General features: G+C 37.2%; 1 protein-coding gene across 1 annotated transcript in view; it reads left to right on the top strand.

Annotated features, from left to right (window-relative positions):
- The first annotated feature begins 1,130 nt into the window (after window positions 1-1,130).
- LOC125235875 (probable cytochrome P450 49a1) overlaps window positions 1,131-21,635 on the top strand; it is a 35,114-nt gene continuing 14,609 nt past the window's right edge. The window contains exons 1-3 of the mRNA XM_048142497.1: window positions 1,131-1,234; window positions 8,115-8,342; window positions 9,602-9,784. Coding sequence (XP_047998454.1) covers window positions 8,129-8,342; window positions 9,602-9,784 — 397 coding nt within the window. The 5' untranslated portion in view covers window positions 1,131-1,234; window positions 8,115-8,128. The remainder of the gene's footprint in view (window positions 1,235-8,114; window positions 8,343-9,601; window positions 9,785-21,635) is intronic.

The following is a 21,635-nucleotide window of genomic DNA, read 5'->3' as shown; positions in this document are numbered from 1 at the left end:
TGCGTTATGTCGGATCAGCACTTTCGATCTCGTTGGAGTACGTAGTAACCTTACACTTGGACGGAACGTCCGATGTCATTCTTATACCGGCTGGGTTTCCATTATACATATGATGTTAGTTTTATTTTTTATTTAATTTTTTTTGCGGTTTTGTAGTATAGACAGACGTTGCTGGATGAAAATTAATAAATCAATTGGTAATCAAGTGTTTGTTCTTAGTTTTCTTGATTAAAATAATAAATAAATAAAATTGGAAACTTATAAGTAGGTAAATGTAAACACACTTTCTTTAATATTGTCTTCGGTTACGCGATAGTTTGTGGTCATGGTTCGTTAATATTTCTTGTAAGTGGGTAGCTTTTGCACGTTTTAATTTTTCCTCAGTCACCCGTTGACCACGAACGCTGTAAAGAGTTCGAAACGTCGGGATGTATTTTAAATTCATTATACGCGATTTAATCCGTTTCCATAGTTTTATTACACTTTCTTTAACTTTTCAAATATTTGTTTCCGGTGTAAAAATCATCTGATAGCACTAATTTATGGAAAGTAATTTAACTGTGCCTTTTTAGGATTTTTTCTTAATAAGTATTATGACTCTTTATGTTCATTTGGTTTCATAATTGCAGAAACAAAACGATGGCTACTATTATGCAATCAAGGGTTAAGTTTGATCGTCCAGTTGTTGCTATGGGTAACAAAATAGTACATTACGATACAAGTGTTGAAAAGAGGAAGTTCCAAACGAGTGGCGATAAATTAAAGCACGATCGAAGGGACTGTTTTAAATCGACACGAGTTACGAATTTCCTTTTCGCACGTGTATCTACGAAGTTTTTCAATACATACGGCCCTTTGAAATTTCGTCCTGACAAGAAATGTCCTACGTTGAAAGTTACAAGTTACAGGTGGAAGTCTCTTTCCAACTTGTCATATTAGACATTGACTACCACTTGTAAATTGTAACTTGTAGCTTCGAGAAATGGGCCCCTGGTAGGAAAAAACACCTTAATTATGTACCTTCTAAAAACAGCGCATATCGTATCGTATCGCGTGGCAATGGAGCCGTGTGCGCAGAAAGTCGCGGGAACGAGAACCCTCGGCGCGGGCGCTCAGTGCGCGCGCGGCTCGCCAAAAGGGAACACTCAATCAACTACACCGACTGGTCCGACTGTACTGGACTATGGACTATAGTGTGCCAAGTGAAAAAAAGTAGTGTTTTGGATTGAAAACGGTAAATATTGTCTAATGATTTTTTAGTTAGAAATACAATTTGTAAATTTGAGAGGGTCATCTAATTTTGAGTCACAGAACCATTTCACTAAACATACTACACTGACTGTACTGGACTATGAATATAGTGTGTGAAGTCCATATTTTAGTGTTTTGGATTGAGAAGGGTAAATATTTTCAATTTAATTTTTGGTTGGCAAATTACCAAATATTAATGAATTTGTCATCTAATTTCGACTTATAAAACTATTCCACTGAAAAAACTGACTACACTGGACTATAGATTATAGTGTGTAATTGTGAAAATAATTGTGATTTAGATTGACATGGGTAAATATTGTGTGGATGTGTATGGCAATACAAATATTACCGTTTTGAATATTCTAATGAACACAAGCTAAATTATAATCTATTGAAAATATTTCAACTTCTGCTACGAGTCCTTGTATAGATTACTCATATGAGAGATAATTTCGACCTCGACAGCTGTGACCTGGGTGGCCGAGCGGATTAAGAGGCATTTCCCGCGATTGGAAACCAGAGGACTTGGTCACTTTTTCTTTCATATGTGTAATTTATTTCGGTTTTAGTTTTGAATATTATTTTGAAAGTTAAGAAACTTAACTGGACACATTTTTCATTCATGTGCCTATTTTTATTTACTTACCCATACTGTTTATTCTAAAGTGTTGGGCTACAACTCGAACCTGATTACACCTAAATTGTTGTAGGTAACATAAATATTCATACTACAAAAATTCTGTATGAATTACTTATGAATAGAAAACCGTTTGAACAATTTTCTATTTCCTATCGGCGAAGCAAGGAAACAGTCTGAAAGTTTCGAGTAATTGGCACGATTATTACATACTCATACCTACCTCTATATAATTATTTAGGTGCTTATGCTTATATTGTTTCTATAGGTGCTGAATTGTAGCGATTCGTAATTTTCGCGGTATTTCCGGACCAATACTCATACTCATATATTTATTCAAGAAACAATACAGGTATTGTGTTGTTTCTTGAATAAATATATGAGTATTGGTCCGGAACTACCGCGAAAATTACGAATCGCTACAATAATACTTTTGGAAACTTCCTTATACAAAACGTGCTCATATCTTAAAAGGAGGCAACTCACTTGCTAGAAGCTTAATTTTTCACATGTCCATGGGATATATAATTATATAACTTACTCAATTTGATACACGGTCCCGCCCGATCCGACAGTCATCCTAAACGGTACCGTTTTTATCTTATTGAAGTACGAAGACGAACTTGTAACTTAGTATTAGTACCAATGCCATCAATATCTCAGTGAACTTTTCAGATTCCAAAGCGAAATTTACCCTAGAGCTACCGAGAGCTACTTTAGGATGCAACGAATCAAAATAATAAAATCATATTTTAAATTTTTTTTCTATCCTAATTTTTTAAATTGTGTCTGTGATGTATTTTGAAATCTATTTATTTTAATGTTAGCTGGCTTTTATCTTAAGGATTTTGTTATATTAGTATGTACCTGTGCTTACTTTTTAGCAAATAAATATGTTGATTTGATTCGATTTGATATTCACAGCAAAAACCTATTTTCCTTTTAATCCTTTAATTCTGATATTTCGCGTAGAAGATTTAAATATGTATAGTGACTCCGTTAATGTAACTGTATGTATCATAAAATGGTCTCACGAAAGGAATAAACTATCTATATTAATCAGAATGTAGCAACGACTGGCTCTTTATTCTAAATCGACACATTTAGAGGTATCTATAGGGGTGATGTCCGTACACACACCCGCGGACGCTTCGGCGGTGGAATGAGCTCCCTGCCGAGGTATTTCCCATGAACTACAGTACTTATGGGGTTCTTCAAAAAAGGAGTGTACAAGTTTCTAATGGGTCGGCGACGCGCATGTGACACCCCTTGAGTTGCAGGCGTCCATAGGTTACGGGAACCGCTTTCTATCAGGCGGACCGTGTACCCGTTTGCCACCGACGCGGTATACAATTAAAAAACACACACCGTTGCCGCAAGCATAAAGCAAAATCCAATAATATTGTAACTGTACCTATATACGCATAATAAATTTAAACACTACTGAAACCCATGCCTACGCCTTCTAAATCTAAACTTCTAACCGGTTTTCAACAGCCGACGCACTATTGGTCTATATTAAATCAAATAAAAAACTGGCCCATTTCACGCCAACGAAGCATGAAAGGATATAAAATATTCTCATAAGCGATAACACCGTAGGTATGTTAAAAAGTTTAAAAACCGCCGTCGACCGAGTGTCTAGCCAATAAATAATTGATGGTACATATATGTTTATGTACACTCAGCATCAAAATTTGATGTAAGGTACAGCGGGGCAAATCTGTCGGGGGAAAATGTAAATGGTCCATTTTTTCCATGTTTTACAATGTTTGCTTTATTAAATAGAGTGTCCACCGGTTATATATGGTAGGCGCTAGGCGTGACCAGTGGATACATGTAGAACTCAACATCACAGTACAATAATGGAAAAAATGGATTAGTTACAATTGATCCCCAGTCGAGATTTGCCCCGCTGTACCTTATAAAGATATTCATATACTGTGACTCCTAAAGTAGCAAATATAATCGGAAAACATCTTTATTTTACGGTAACAAAGTATGTTACGATATAAGTATTTAACATTTTGGCTGTCACAGCACATTCGGTGCTGACTGTACACCTATTGTAACTATGTGAGGAGTGCAATAAAGACATATATAAATGTATTACAAATTATAAAGTCTAATAGGTATTCTCTGTGCTAAAAAAAACTAGTTTCATACATGACAAAAGATACCCCCACGCACTCCGTCCCGCGCCTCATACAAATTATTCATATTATTTATTAACAACCTCACAGGTAAACAGTAATATGTACTTTAGTAAACTTTAATTCATTAGATTAAGGTTTACAATTGATTATTTCTATCAGGTACGTAGTTTGGGATAGATACCTACTAACCTACCAAATCGAGATTTAACCGTAATCGATGTGAACAGTTAGGTAATAAATTTAATTTTAAATGGTTCTCGATATAACTCGTAGTCATAATATGTCATATGATACCAATGATATTTAAATATTAAACCAATTTGTAGTACTAAAATCGATCCATTTCCGGCTTTAGTGTAATGTACGATATAGGCTACTTTCCTTCTAGTAAAATCAGCTTCTTTTTAAGAACTGCCAAAACAAACTTGAACGATTTGCTAATATGGCATTAATATGAAATCAAGTTGAGTGACGTCACGGTCAACTCATTTGTCAACTCAACTCACTTTATATCTTCATTGTCGACAAATATCTTATCATCTAATGCAGCCATACTCAAAGTGTGCTCCGCGGATCCCTAGGGCTGCGCAAAGCCTCTCTAGGGGCTCCGTGTGAATTTTGGTTACTTGATATGCGACTTCAACTCTCTTCCATAAAACCAAATATTCACCAATCGTTAAAAAATATCAGTTTCATACCTCACATTAGAATCTAATGATTGGAGTTTACTATTATGATTACTTATTAAAATAAAGATTGCAATAAACATTTTTTTTTTATTTAATTTATTCCATCAGATATGTTGCTTTCTAAAAGGGTTCCATGGGAAAATAAGTTTGAGAACCGCTGATCTAATCATTTTTATATTAAAGGAAAAAATGGAAAAATTTACGCTTCCGGCGGGACTTGAACCCGCATCATTTGCAATCCGTGCAAGGCTCTTAACCAATTGAGCTACGGAAGCCGCGCCAGACACCGCTGATCTAATGCTTTAGTTCGTGCAACAATTGTACTGTAACTGCAGAGGCAAGTTCCCTATTGTAACATGTTCATAAGTACCTAATATAAGCCATTGCGTAGAGGGAGAGGGGTAGAGGTGTGGACTGTGGAACTGGAGGTATGTCACGTTGCCTAAGTAGGTATATTTAGAATTTATTTTAAAAAGTGGCCACCGTGGCCGGTCTAGGTAGTCTACGCCCAGAATGGCCGAAACCAAGAATCTTACGAGTATATACATACTGGATATTGCATGCCGAACATTACTTTGAAGCCAGAAAAAAAAAAAAAATATATATATATATATATATATATATATATATATATATATATATTGAAGCCGAAACTAGTAGGTTTAGTTTTTTTTTGTTATTGGTGCCAATGTCAGACGATTCCTATTAAATTTTTGCTATTTTTATTTTTTGATACGTGTCTGTTACCATGTAAGTCAATACATTAATAAATAATTTTTGGGTGGGTACAGTCAGCCAAAAAAGTGGTCTACCACTTTTCGACCTTATGTGTTTAAAATAGAGTCGAAAAGTGGTAACCACTTTCTTGGCTGACCGTACAATTTGGCGGACAACAATCTGTCATAATTGTACCGAGTCACGTAAGCACTATAACTATGTCATTCCACCTTTCATGTCATCTTGCATCTCCATCTTGTTTCGTTACACAATGATGACAATACGGGGTACCATTATGCAACAGCTGTACATTTGTAAACCTTATTACAAATTCATATTATTCATATTCATATTCATATATTTATTGATAAAGTCAATTACAAGTCAAGAATAAGGTACATATAATGGTTTACACTTGTATGTAAATATAAGTCACAAAATACATCACTAAATGCATAAAGTCTACCGATGGTTAGTTAAGAGTGTTGCGGTTAGTACTACACTTGAAAAATTGAAGAGGATAGTCCACGACTTGGCTTTTATTAAGTATACATAGCTTTACATAGTTTGTTCTCTGTTTCCTTCCTAAATACCTACAAAGTTTTTATCTAAAGAGCGAAGACCTTACAAGTCAAATCACATCTATTTGATGTATTATTTATAAGTAACAAAAAAAAAAAAACATAACTATGAACTAATAAATTAAACTAAATCTACCTATAAAATAAAATACTATAAATAAAAAATAGTACCTAACTCGGAGCCGGCCGGGGTGTGTTCAGAAGGCTTTGCCGCGCTGAACAGCAATGCCGATGCGCTGGGCAAGATATGCTCCAGACTTCCGGTCACCCGACGCGTCTATAAAGCGTTTGACCAGCTCTGTAAAAATTGATGTTAATTGTTGGTACATATTATTATTTACAGTCTCCCAAGAAAGTGGTTTACCACTTTTCGACCTTATACAGGGTGTAACAAAAATAGTGGTGATCCCTTTAAGGGCGTATTCAGTATCGTATTCTCATCAGGAAAAAGTAGAAGAAAATTTTTTTTTCGCGAAAAAAATTTTTACCTTTGTATGGCGGTTCGGTCGGCCGATTCTCGCGGCCCGGCCCATACAAAAATGAAAATTTTTTTCGCGAAAAAAAATTTTTCTTCTACTTTTTCCTGATCAGATTACGATACTGAATACGCCCTTAAACGGATCACCACCATTTTTGTTACACTCTGTATGTTTAAAAATATAGTCGAAAAGTGGTATACCACTTTCTTAGCCGACTGTACATAATTGTTACAAGGTGCTCTGGGACAATATAGACTAATGCCCAAACGCTTCACGATTCACTCACGATTCGTTCACGATTCGCTCGCGATTCGTGAGCATTTTGTGAAGCGCTTGTGCAGTAAATAAGAAAATATTTCTATTAGTCGACATTGTCCCCCGGTAGAAATTGCCCCGGTATACCTAATATGTATTAAATACGTTTCTAAGCATTTAACAAGGTCTACAGTACAGCTCACAGCCTCTAGTATTATATATTTATGGCATAATATTACGATGGTATATAAAAAAATAGGAGTGGAGTATATCCTAAAAGAGAAATGTACGCCTAGTGAAGCGGCGTTCCTCACACACGTGGTTCCTCGCGGCACGCGACGCGAGCAAAAAGAGCATTACGAAAGCGAAAGTTGATTGTAAGATTGTAACAATGATTTAATAAGGTACTTATGTGTAGTGAAGACCATTGTTGCTAGTAGGTAATGTTTGAAGCATTAATTCTACCAGTTGTATTGTCATTGTGCAGTATAAAATAAAAACATAGTACCTTATATTATATAGTACACACATCGTACCACAAGTTTTTGAGGAATATGTCACTCGATAGCGTAAACAGCACGGAAAATGACATTCACTGAATGGAGACTGAACAGCGCCCCCAAATGTATAACTAGAAGCAAAAATTACATACTACACATGTACATTTTTTTGGACTCTAACTTTAGTAACGTAATCTAAAACGCCAAAATTTCATGACAGACGCTTAGATAGCAAGCTAGTAGCTTACCCTTCACTATAAAGAACAGTGTGGGAAGATTCTTCGCGGCTCCCATAAACAAAAATAATAGTCTTGCGACAAGACAAATCGCTCAGGTACCTACTTCATAGAATGTCAAAACGATTTTAATGTGACGCATGCGTGATGTTAGTGAATTAATGAATCGTGTGACTCTTTACGTTTTTGCTACTTTACAGTACAATTCCAATTGAAGTTTTCAACATTCGTCAATAATATATTAGCTCTACACACGACATGAATCGGATATATTATGTCAAATATTAACTATATGTATGTATGTAAATTGTAATGTAAATGCATGTAGATATGATATTATACATCTGGCAGGCAAGCATGGTCGCGTGATAAACGATAAAACCTCAGGCCGTCCGTATCGCACTTAAAAATAGTGTAGTGTTATATCGGTTCAGATTATATGTGTCGATCCATACTGTATCTAGAGCTAACTTTTGACGTATAATTCGAATGATATTCTTCAGCTTCAATTTCGCGGCCGCTACTTTTCAGCAATAATGCTTCCCGTCATCCGAATGTATCACAATAATAATGAAAACTACTACTCATGCAAATGTCTCGTCACTGCCAGGTTAATAGTCGAAGATGAGGAGTCAAATCCGCGCAGCGCAGTGGCCGATCAAGAGCTACTGCCGGCAAGCCGCCACCAGCCTTCAGGTCACCAACAGTCAGCAGGGCACCACCAGTCTTCAGGTCACCAGCAGCCGGCAGGTTACCACAAGTCTTCAGGTCACCAGCAGCCGGCAGGTCACCACCAGCAGCGCCGGGCACAGGCAGGCAGCTGAAGGACCTTTGGAAAGTAAGATAATAGTAGATTGTATTCCAAGGGAGTCAAATGACATATTATTGGCGAGTGTTTATTGAATCCTGAACGAGGCGTAGGTTTCTATAATTGAATTCCGAGCACAGCGAGGTTTCACAGCTTGTGACTCGTACTATTTTTCACGTAACCTATGAGGAAATATTTATTTTTACAAAATTGTGTTTTTAAACAGAAAATAGTTACTATCAAGGATGGAACAGTGCAATGTTTACTCCCTCCTAACAGGGAAGAAAATAAAGCATCTTCCGAAATACCTAAATTAATCAAGTGGCCTAAGAACGTAAGAATAATAACATTCTATAAAGGGCAAATCTCGACTGGGGGGCAATTGTAACTAAGTAATCCATTTTTCCATTACACAGTTGACAGAAGTCAACATCATAGTGTGATGTGTGGGCTCATGTACATAGAAACATGTATTCACTGAACACGCAGCCTACCATATATAACCGGTGGACATTCTATTAATAATGCAAACATAGTAAAACATGGAAAAAATGGACTATAAGTAGTTACATTTGCCCCCCAGTCGAGATTTGCCCCGCTGTACCTTACCTCCTTACGTACAATGTAACCCATACCCGCTCATACATACACATACCTTGTATCGCAGGTATTATGTCACTGTTTTATAGAGCATGGAAACAATGGTAGGTGTAAACAAGCAATTAGATAACTTAGTGCCCGTATATTTATATGGCTTTATGATATCCTGGTTCCACACGTGGTTCCCAACAAGATTGTGTTAATCAAATTATATTAAAGAATGTGTCAGAATTCAATGAATCAGTATGTTTTGTTTAAAACGAGAGCAGCGATAATTTTTTGTTTTTTTTTAGTAGATTCTTGAGGTGTAAGCTTGTGTTTTAAATATCTACCTATGCATCATCAATTCATCATTATTTTAAAATTGTTTTATTCTTTTTTAGAAGGCTTTGATAAATATAATTTAAAGTATATAAATATTACTTTCTCGAAATCATGTTAAATCTTATTATGGAATAAAACATACCGATATAGGTACGGTCAGCCAAGAAAGTGGTTTACCACTTTTCGACTCTATGTTAAACTCATAAGGTCGAAAAGTGGTAAACCACTTTTTTGGCTGACTGTACATATAAAACAGTTTTTTAAGTTATCCAAGCATGCTCGGTCTCCCACAATATTATTGATATTGCATTAAACTCAAAACTCTTTCGGAATTTCAAGATACTAAAATGAATGTATGCTCTTAGGTGGCAAGCTCCCGGCTCGGTCATGCCCCGCCCAAGGCCACCGCGCGCGCTCCACGCACGCCGTGCTCGACTCCTCGGTCTTCGAGACCGTCACCCCCTCGTCCGTCAGACCCTGGGAGGAGGTCCCGGGCCCTAGACCGCTGCCGCTGGTTGGCAATACTTGGAGATTTGCGCCCTTTATAGGTAAGTTTGTAAGCTGGCCCTATGTGTGGATAAGTTCATACATACAATTATACGTCGGTCTTCGAGACCGTCACCCCCTCGTCCGTCAGACCCTGGGAAGAAGTCCCAGGCCCTAGACCGCTGCCGCTGGTTGGCAGCAATACTTGGAGGTTCGCGCCCTATATAGGTAAGTTCATACATATAATCAAACATACGTCGGTCTGTGAGACCGTGACACTCCTCTGAGGAGAAAACGAAATTGTATGATATTGTAGAGACAGGTTGTTTGTCCCATGGTTTCTTGATTGATAGTATGGATAGATTTCAGGGTTTAACTGTGGTATGCATGTAGCATAATGTTGGCAGGACTCGTCGCAACGGACGACAATATATTTGATACATCATGTACAATTGTACATGTATTATGAACAAGTATGTGAAAGGTGTTCAAGATATTTGTTAACTACACGTTCGTGTAGAACCACTAACTATGCCTGAACAGCACGCGATAAATAGTTATCATTGGTTTACACTGTCTTCTAGTTATATTAATAAAATACTGAAAATTGTGGAAATTCCTTGCATACGTTCTTGTAGATTTTAATTTTGCACAACTTTTGAACTCTTTAGAAATTCGTTCTAAAATTAGTCAGGGCCTCCACTATTTGGCGTTTTGACGTTTTACGAATAGATATGTTACTGGATAGAGTAGAGGTCACAGAAAATTACATTACATTCATTGTACAAAGAAAGTAAAGCGAATAACGCCCTGAAACCTTTTTAGGGTTCCGTAGTCAACTAGGAACCCTTATAGTTTCGCCATGTCTGTCTGTCCGTCCGTCCGTCCGTCCGTCAGTCCGTCCGTCCGTCCGTCCGTCCGTCCGTCCGTCCGTCCGTCCGTCCGTCCGCGGATAATCTCAGTAACCGTTAGCACTAGAAAGCTGAAATTTGGTACCAATATGTATATCAGTCACGCCGACAAAGTGCAAAAATAAAAAATGGAAAAAAATGTTTTATTAGGGTACCCCCGCTACATGTAAAGTGGGGGCTGAAATTTTTTTTCATTCCAACCCTAACGTGTGATATATTGTTGGATAGGTATTTAAAAATTAATAAGGGTTTGCTAAGATCGTTTTTTGATAATATTTATATTTTCGGAAATAATCGCTCCTAAAGGAAAAAAAAGTGCGTCCCCCCCCCTCTAACTTTTGAACCATATGTTTAAAAAATATGAAAAAAATCACAAAAGTAGAACTTTATGAAGACTTTCTAGGAAAATTGTTTTGAACTTGATCGGTTCAGTAGTTTTTGAGAAAAATACGAAAAACTACGGAACCCTACACTGAGCGTGGCCCGACACGCTCTTGGCCGGTTTTTTACTCTTAGACTAGCCGAGGCGAAGACGTGGCCTACGATGGGGCGAGCTCGCCCAGAAGGTGCCTGGTCACCCTGGATTGAAGGTTGCTGGGTTATATAATATGAGCTGGGAAATATAGACAGAAATTACACTCCTTGGCAGTGCCCATTAAAGAAAAAGCATAAGAAGCAACGTTTACTTACTAGAACCAAAAAATATATTTCCCGTGATGTTCATATCTAAGTATGACGTTTACCCATGGATACGCTCATAGTTAAAACACGGTAGTGGCTCACGGCATAACCCGTGTTGACCTCTCAGCTGGCTAAGGAGGCCTGTAGGTTAGTCTAGACATTACTACTTAATGATAGAAACGGCAGCTGCTCGTAGAAACCTCAGTAAATGGTAAGAAAGCTGCGTCTTCATAATTTGCTGCGTACCTACCACCCGCACGGCGAGTTCTCGCGAAGGGCTTCGCGATTTCTATAGAAGATTATTCCTTTAGAAGGCAAAATTAACATCTAAATCCATGAGGTATATGTTTAGTTCCTTACTTTCAACTACTCAATGTCAAATTAAGGTGAATTAATAGCCGATTGAGGCTTAGCGCGTTTACGAGTAACGCCATAGTGGTTTCTATTTTACGATAGAATGGATAACGATTAACGTTTTCAATTGATCGTTATTAATAAAATCTATAAATTGGCACTAAAATCTCGTGGGGTAACTATTTTATGAGCAGATTACTGGATAACTTGTGTAAGGTGATAATGGGATAGCAATTGCCCACAGCTGCTCTGCAACACTGTTTCGGACGATTTCGTAGCCGAAATGAGCGAAGCCCTCTGCTGCATTGCTGCTGCAATTATGATGTCTATTCCTTCATTGAATTTACTAAGCAGATTGACAATCTGTCTCTCAGTTTTGGATAATTTCTTCGGTCGTCTGAGCCTCTAAAATAAGTAAAGTAACAAGTAACAGGGCTATCAACGGGCTACTTAACTAAATAGCAGAAATTACACAGGGAAGTTTACGTTATCGAGTAACGTATTTATTTAAACCGTCGAAATCTCGTTGTAGGAGGCTGTGCTGAAGCAACCAACATCATATATACTTCTTATCTGGCAGATCTGGCTACCCTCAAATAATTAAACAGTAGCTTTAACTATCGGGCGGAGTTCACTAACGGCCGGTAACATTAAGATGTAGTATCTATTAGTATGCTTGCAACCAGAAGACATCGACTAATGATAAAATTAGCGCCAAATAAAACGATTGCGATTGTTATTCTAAGCACGATGGCACTTGAGGATCCGCATACGAATACAAGTGCCGTTACAATCACGTTACAATATTTCGGCCAAGGGCGCTTACCACATGGCATTGTTGACATCGCGGCGACTGCGGTTACAGTTGGCAAGGAGAAGTGGCTGAAGAGATGGGACTACCATCTAATCTAAGGCCTAAGACAAAGCCTATACAAAAAAGGGTACCCCTGAAATGTATGGGCCTTTTAGGGATAAAACTAGATGGCGCTGTCTCGCAGCCTGGAAGTGGATAAAATCATATTTTCCCCAAATATTTTTGCTTGTTTTCATTTTTTATGAAAATAAATTACAAAGTACAAAGTAAAGTAAAGTGGGCTTGATCACTTTTTCTTTTAGTGTATGGTATGGTATCTATTTCTATTTATAATAAATTACAAACTTTATTTTATATCACGTCAATACACATTTTGAAAAAAGGAAATTTGTAGGCATCATCAGTGTAGTTACGATAGTATTTAATAGGTGGCGCTAAAAAATTGAGGTACTATTCTTAGTATGAAGATTGTCAACCCTATATCAAAGACGAATGTAACTCCGTATAGACAGATAAAGTCTAAGAAAAAAACGTATCTTAGTACCATACAAAAAAGGTACGGTGGCCTAGATGGCATTACACCTTTGGGGTACGCTCGGCTAGGTGGCGCTAATATTAATATTTGACATTTTAAAACATATCAAGCTAAGAATATGGGCCAAACTGTCAAAACTGAGGTTCAAAAGTTTGAAGCTTGTGTCGAGAGATGGCAGTCTATGCACTGTGATTACACATTTTCCTTTGACAGTAACTCTCCATAATACTCGATCCTCTTTACCTATATAAATCATCCTTGCTTTGCAGTGAACGTACCCTGTTCACTGTTCAGCCTGTCGACGTCTAGATTTCGCAATCGCAGTAATTTTGTGGCATATTTATCTGCAATCATGGAAATATGGCAATCATCTCGGCTACATGGAACGTGAGCTCATACCACGGAATATTATTATATAATAATACAAGTATAGACACTACAGAAGGCTCACTGCAGGGTTAGCACATGATTGCCGCGAGATAGACTACCCGTCCTTATGTCATTAATATAGTTAGAAGAAGACGCATGATCTATCTCGCGGCGACATACTCTCGCGGCAATCATGTGCTTGGCCTACTGGCTCCGCCACTAATGGACTTGATCGCTTTTTGGTATCTACCTACAGAGTGTAACAAAAATGGTGGTGATCCGTTTAAGGGCGTACTCAGTATCGTATTCTTATCAGGAAAAAGTAGAAGAAAATTTTTTTTTCGCTAAAAAAATTTTCACTTTTGTATGAGCCGGGCCGCGCGAATCGGTCGAATCTCCATACAAAGATAAAAAAATTTTTTGCGAAAAAAAATTTTTATCCTACTTTTTCCTGATGAGAATACGATACTGAATACGCCCTTAAACGGATCACCACCATTTTTGTTACAGCCTGTATTTCAGTTTGTAACTTGCCAGATTTTAACCCAAACCCAAAAAGATTTAACTCGTAAGAAGACGCACTGCTTCCACTCTCATCGAATAGGATAAGGGCAAGCGGGTGTAGTGTAGATCCGACAGCGGGAGGTAGGTACTTTGAGTGCAATCTGTGCAATACTGGCCGAGGCCGCATGCGCATGTCCGCGATTTCTGCAAGGAAGCAGTAATGTTGCGAGCTGCCTACATGTGCGTTCAATCGTTACTGCAAGGGAAGTCTTGTATTTCCGACAATGGCTGATTGTGGAGACGAGACTAGGGTTGCAAAAAAACGGTTTTTTTTCTGGCTTGAAAAAAAACATGAAAAAAAACCGTGAAAAAAAACAGTTTTTTTTCTGGAGTATGTTTTTTTTCTAAAGTAAGAAATCTCAAAATATGCAAAGTAGTTAAAACTTTTATACGGTTGTTTAGACTTAATGTTAACTATTAAACGAATTTAATCAAATAACTTTAATTTCTGGTCTTATAAAAGCAACATTTACGAAATCTGTAGTTGGTAGTTATCGCTATTTACTGTTGGCAACACCACCGCCTCTCCACGATACATGCAGCATCGGGGATTCCCCAACAAACGTTTGTATACTGAATGTTAATTTAATTAAAATGTAAGTTATTGTTATTGAAATACGTTACAACTCACGAAAAACCGTTATTGTCGTATTATTTGGTCATCTGAAAAAAACCATATTTAGAAAAAAAAACCATGGTGCTCGGTTTTTTTTCATGTTTTTTTCACAATTCTGAAAAAAAAACATTTGTTTTTTTTTCTATTTACAACCCTAGACGAGACGGTTCTCAATTTAGGATTTGAGTTGGTTTTAGTTTCGTTTTGATGTTGTCAATAACTCCCGTTGCTCAATTTAACCCTTTAACTCCCGACGCAAAAACGACGGGGTGTTATAAGTTTTACGTGTCTGTCTGTCTGTCTTTGTGTGTGTCTGTCTGTGTCATCGTAGCTCCCGAACGGATGAACCGATTTAGATATATGTATAAATTGAAACAGATATCATACACGAAAGAAAAAACGGCAAGGCCCACTGGTGGCCGAGCCGGGAATCGAACCCGGGTCTTCAGCTTACGCGGCTAACGTCCTTACCACTAGAGGACCACTTAGGCGGGCGTGTGGTCTAGTGGTAAGGACGTTAACCGCGTAAGCTGAAGACCCGGGTTCGATTCCCGGCTCGGCCATCAGTGGGCCTTGCCGTTTTTTCTTTCGTGTATGATATCTGTTTCAATTTATAATTTATATACATATAGTAGTGTGACTACTTGAAAAAAGAACAAATCAAAAATATTCAATAAAATAATTTGATTTGTTCCCTAGTTGTACGATTTAGATATAGTTTTTTGTTATTTGAAAGCTGATTTAGTCGGGAGTATTCTTAGCCATGTTTCATGAAAATCGGTCCATAATGTCGGGGTTTTTTTCAAAATTTTAATTTTATGGTTAGGCTAGGTTAGGTTAAAAATGACAATCATTGCACCAAGAAAGTAAATAGCGCCCCAAACAGTTAAACAGTTAGGTACTACAATAAAAAATTACATACATTTTCCGTGACGTATGTATATACCTATACGTAAGTAGGTAGGTATATGTGGTAATTATCTCACCCTTTTTGGTTCCTACGAGCCGTTTGTCGGTCTTGTCATAAACACGCGACCAGGGGGGTTACCATGATGTACTAAAGACGTTCAGTTTAGGTTGAGAGAAAGGGACACAGCTATAGCAGTTACATAGCTCCGTCCCTCTCTCTCAACCTAAACTGAGCGGCTTTAGCACATCATGGTAACCCCCCAGTATTAACAAGTCGCTCATTTAGAATCAGCTTCGTGGTTACATTTCAGACTTGATTGGCGGTTTGTGGTTCGTTTTCTTTTACTGCCGCACTGATGAAGCTGGTCGTCACATTGCGTACAAAATTACTTATCGTAAACCTTTTTCAGTGCATAAATCCGATGATCTTAACATTCTCATAATGTTGTGGTGTTTGTCATAAAAATAAACTTTTATCAAATAGTTGGTCCTTCAAGTTCTCTGAAAATTCGCGTTTGTACAAAAAAAACGATAGACAACATGGAATGTTGGTGATAGACTCATAGCTACTTGATTGTGCATGATAACGAAAGAATTTGAAAACCAAAAGTCTTGCAAAAAAAAATGTTTAAGGAAAAATGACAATTTAAATTAAAACTTTATTTACAAACAAGCTTCATTTTCTCGCGCCTGCGCACGGTCGAACATTAGACATCAACGCGCGGCCACCTCAGCTTAAACTTCCTGACTTCTAAATAATACTAACCAATGTCAATACCCCAGTCGAGTTTTTCCCCGCTGTACCTTACCCGACAGTTATTTATGGCCTTGTGTTAATGCTACGATAAACTTTTCGGCAGTTGAAAATACCACACAAAGGCGGCGTCTGGCTAGAACTATTCTATTTAGAACCCGGTTAGAAATTAACCCCTTACTTACCGCATGAATTAAAAAATATTTGTTAAACTTCAATACAGTTCAATATCATATCGGCAGTAAAGGGTTAAAAGTTTTAATCCTTCTGCTCTAGCAACTATCTGTAATGAGTACGTGGGTGTAAGTACATTTGTACAAAAGCGTTAGAAGCGAAGCGCCTTATAAATAGTGTTACTTACTTTACTACTTGATAGACGGTCTAGTAGTCTTAATAGAATGCCAAAGACTAGTACATTTACGTTATAAGTACGTTAGGCATTAGGCAACACAACGATCGCTTGTAGGCTTATTAATCTTATTATCTTTACAAAACGGAAAGGTTTCTATCGTTCAAGGAAATCTTGCGGTACTTTTCTTTCAAAGTTATATTGCAATAGAAAGTCAGTTTGCAAAAGATATAAACCTAAATAAAAACAATCGCTTTGATTCATTCGCACACAACTGTCGTGGTCGTGTCGTGATTCACCTTAAGAACCTGTATTATAAGGGTATCAGATGTTCAATTTAATTCATGCTTGAGGTAGGTTTATAATATTGAGATAAGTAAAATAAAGGTATATGTATTATTTATGATTGTTAAGTATTTGATTTGAAAGTCTCCTCTTACCTCTATAAAATAAAATGCTACCTACTAAAATAATATTTGGGTTGTAATTATAATCGACATTCATTTATTCATTTCACTCATATTTCACTCGTATTATTCTGTACCTACATACATACATATATGTATACGTAGAGTTTAAACCTACGTATTTTTCTAACCTAATACTTAAACAGCCTAATCTCAAAAGAGGCTCGGCAGAGATTCGCAAATGGTGAATGAATGGTGAGGTCATGTGGGAGCCGTTTGTATGGAGGGAGCCACCTGTACCTAACCGTGTGCTTAAAGATGTACCGTACGTTCATTCATAGTTAAAGTTTTATTAATTTTGCGATCGTTGTTTTTGAAATTTGCAAAGATTTTAATTAAATTGGTCTATATTAGACACATAAGAATATGTTTATGTTTAAAAGAACTTTGTCTGTTGAACAACAGGCTTCGTCACACATAAAATAATAACTTTAAGCTAAATGAAACCGTCCCGAATCGTACCCGGTTCAAATGTCCCCATCACACCGGCAGCGTTACCACGCTGAATAGCCAATGAGATCTGTTGGACCAGGTACCAGGACCAGGTCTGTTGAACTGTTGTTAAATATTTTAAATATGTACGTTTACATGTTTTAAAAAGTTTTTTTAAAGTTTTGAGGTCCGGGCGTACCCAGTTCAGCATTAAAGTATTCCTAAATTTGTATTTAATTTAACCACTTTTTTATTTGTTACACTCAATAGGTATATTAACATCCCCACATTCTATAGTACGAGTATTTTAGAATGTTAAAACAAAAACTAAATTGCTACTAATTTATTTGGCTACCAAAAGCTTCATTTATTTGCGACTAAGCTGTCTTGACCTTACTTGACCTCTAAATTTGAGTAGGCTATTTATTATCAACATAGGTAATGTGTGCCATTTCTGTTCCGGTTCCCGCTATAAGTCTTACTTTTTGTATATGTTTAAAAAATAAAGATGATATCATCGACTTGATATCTCAGTGACGAGGAATTTTCAACATTGTTTATTTGCTTTAGTAATAGCTATTAAAACACTTAGATTACTTTATTGGGTCTGATAATTGTACCTACCTATATTAGTTTGAAAGGATGCGATAAAAAAAAATAAGCAAATAAAACATAAACACGCATATATTTATGTAGCTGCAAGCATGCAATATTCTGTGTATAATTTTAATTTATAATAGTTATTTGTTATACAAGGGGGCAAAGTTGTATTTTAACGCCGAGTGTGGAATTGAAAAACGAGCAAGTGAAAGGACTCTATAGTTGAACCACGAGCGAAGCGAGTGGTTCGAGAATAGAATCCTGAACTTGCGAGATTTTTAACACACGAGAAGTAAAATACATTTGCACCCGAGTGTAACACAAAACTTTTCCCCTCACTATAGCGAGGAAACTACAGCGCAAAAAATGCGTTTATAGTTTCACAGGTGGTAAATCATCTTTATTACTAGATTCACCTAGTTTTGTCAATTTTAAAGCAGTTAATTTGATTTTATTCAAGGTCCAATTACTTTACCCACTAGTGGATAAAATGCGTTTTTACCCGCTGGTATTAAAGGACAAACAATTGTTTCCGAGCTAGTGAGGGGAAAAAAGTCCGCACCTATTTACAACCGTACGAAAAAGTAGCGGTTTGCTGTTATTTTACATAATTACGATTTTACGGATCTTCAGTTAACCGTTAAGGACTTTAGAACTGGAACCGTCTAAAATATGTATGTATGTAATTAAAACGTGGCCTAAATTGTCCAAATGTCGCATTACCATACAATAGCGAGGCTGCTAGTCAACATGTTAAACTGTGTAGAACATCTGAGACGTTTTCTACAAAAAGGTACCACACTTCCTACCTCGCACAGCTAAACTGTGGAATGAACTGTCGCCTGCGGTAATTTAGGACCGAAACGGCCTTCAAACCTCTTCAAATCTTTGTAGTTAGATCTAAATTTTCTCATTTTTAACACGCTTTTATTAGGTCGTCGTGTATGTAACTAACTATGTAATGGAATCTACGGAGGCTAATTTAACCATCTTCCAAGGATCGTAGCGTAATGAAAATTGGCAGCTGTATGCAGTTCCTGATGACAATGCAATAATATGGTACTGTTGAACTGATCTGATGATGGAGCCGGAAGATATGAACTGGAACTACATGATGGAACATCGTATCATAGCTGTTTTTGGGTTTCTTAGAAAAGTCTTGTAATGAACTTTGACTAAGATTAGGTTTCAAAGTCTGATGATGGAGCCGGAAGATATGAACTGGAACTACATGATGGAACATCGTATCATAGCTGTTTTTGGGTTTCTTAGAAAAGTCTTGTAATGAACTTTGACTACGATTAGGTTTCAAAGTCTGATGATGGAGCCGGAAGATATGAACTGGAACTACATGATGGAACATCGTATGAAAGCTGTTTTTGGGTTTCTTAGAAAAGTCTTGTAATAAACTTTGACTACGATTAGGTTTCAAAGTCTGATGATGGAGCCGGAAGATATGAACTGGAACTACATGATGGAACATCGTGTCAAAGCTGTTTTTGGGTTTCTTAGAAAAGTATTGTAATGAACTTTGACTACGATTAGGTTTCAAGGTCTGATGTTGGAGCCGGAAGATATGAACTGGAACTACATGATGGAACTTCTTATCATAGCTGTTTTTGGATTTCTTAGAAAAGTCTTATAATGAACTTTGACCACGATTACGTTTCAAGGTCTGATAATGAAGCCCGAAGATAGGCACTGGCATTCCATGATGGCATATCGTATCATAGTTCTGTTTGCGCTTGTGAGAAAGGCCACGTAATGAACTTCGAACGTTACGTTTTCAACGTTATAACAAACCTATTATTGACCGAAGCGAAGCGAGGCCTAAACTAGGTTAGGGTTTTCTTGCGACCCTTATGAGCGGAAAAAGGAAAGACCGAATCAATATATCTAAACTAAGTCAGGTTAGGGTCTTTTTGTGACCCTTAAATATGCAGCCCAGCCAGGCAATCATGGTCGCGCAATAAACGATAAAACATCGGGCATCGATAGGGACGGCCTGCTGTTTTATCATTTATCGCGCGACCATGATTGCCTAAATAAATATCAACGTAGTATTTAAAATAAGTTGGTTAAGGGTTTTCTTGTGACCCTTAAGAGCAAAAGTAAGAGGGGCTCGGGGGCGAAGCCCCGCATAAAAGAAAGATTAACGTAATATTAAAAATAAGTTGGGTTAGGGTTTTCTTGTGACCCTTAAGAGTAAATAAAGGGGGCTCGGCCCCGAAAAAAAGAAAGATTAACGTAGTATATAAAAAAGGTGGGTGTGGGTTTTCTTGCGACCCTTAAGAGCGAAAATAAGGTGGGGGGTGGGGGTGTCTTTATCAACGAAAAATTTCACGCCACGCTACTGCTAAGCATGTCGCGAAGGTCTACAGTTCCCAGAGCCACTATCAGTCTTTTAGTTGCTTAGCAAAATGTCGCGTCCACGTTCCATATCCAGGTTCAACCCAACGTAAATATACTAAAGTGTGACTGAGAAAATTCAACCCTTTGTCTCTATCCTCTTACAGAGTAAGATGAAATCCTTAAGTTCCGTATTGCATTAATCTTCAAATAAATATAAATACCGTGCACAAGATGCAAGGCACTACGCAGTGGTGTATTTAGGGTCCCTTACTTTTGCGGTTGGACAGGCTCATGTGGCCCTGAGTAGAGTAAAATTACTTAGTGCTCTCCAGATAGAAGAGCTAGATTGTTCTAAAGCTGAAAGGTAAAACACCATGCAATACAGACACACTGGCGGAGATGGAGAGAATGTGGGCTCAATAAAATAGAAATTGAAATAAAAATTAAATGAATCAATGAAAAACTTTATTGCGATAAGTTTGGTACCTATACATCAGGTGGTATTAATTATTATTAAGTAGCAATACGTGTTAGCCACAAATGGTTTGCGAAATTCGCCTACTTGGAATAAATTTATGTTTAAATTTTAAAGATATTTCATTATTAACGACTAAAAAGTATAAAATAAATTTATAGTTTAAAAAACTCTAGAAAAACACGCTTTTATAAATGCACGTAAAAGCCAAAAATAAATTATGGATCGTTCAAGTTGTCTCTATTTCTGGGATGAAGAGTAAACTCTGTGCTTTTAATTATAATATTTGATTGTAAAAGCGTGGGGCGCTGTAACAGGAAAATCTTTTTGTATAACTTGCTGAGAAATCAAGTTAAACTACGAGAAGCAGTTTACACAGATTGGCGCGCTAACTGGACTTGCAGCACGACTGCAGCGCCCCACGCTTTTACAATCAAATATTATAAAAAAGCACATAGTTTACTCTTCATCCCAGAAATAGAGACAACTTGAACGATCCATAATTTATTTTTGGCTTTTACGTGCATTTATAAAAGCGTGTTTTTCTAGAGTTTTTTAAACTATAAATTTATTTCTATGGCATAATGAAAAAAGCTCATTATAGGGTGAAACCTAAATCTTCACAGAGAAAAGCGCTTCAGATTCCCTGTACTTAGTGTTTGACGCACTAATAGTTTTTAGATTGATTTTTAATGCTCAGAAGCATACTCAGAAGTTAGCTCCGGTTTTAT

Source organism: Leguminivora glycinivorella, chromosome 18 (assembly GCF_023078275.1).
Source record: "Leguminivora glycinivorella isolate SPB_JAAS2020 chromosome 18, LegGlyc_1.1, whole genome shotgun sequence".
NCBI lineage: Eukaryota > Metazoa > Arthropoda > Insecta > Lepidoptera > Tortricidae > Leguminivora > Leguminivora glycinivorella.
Note: the sequence above shows the minus strand (reverse complement) of the source record. Positions and strands in the feature narration are given on the sequence as shown.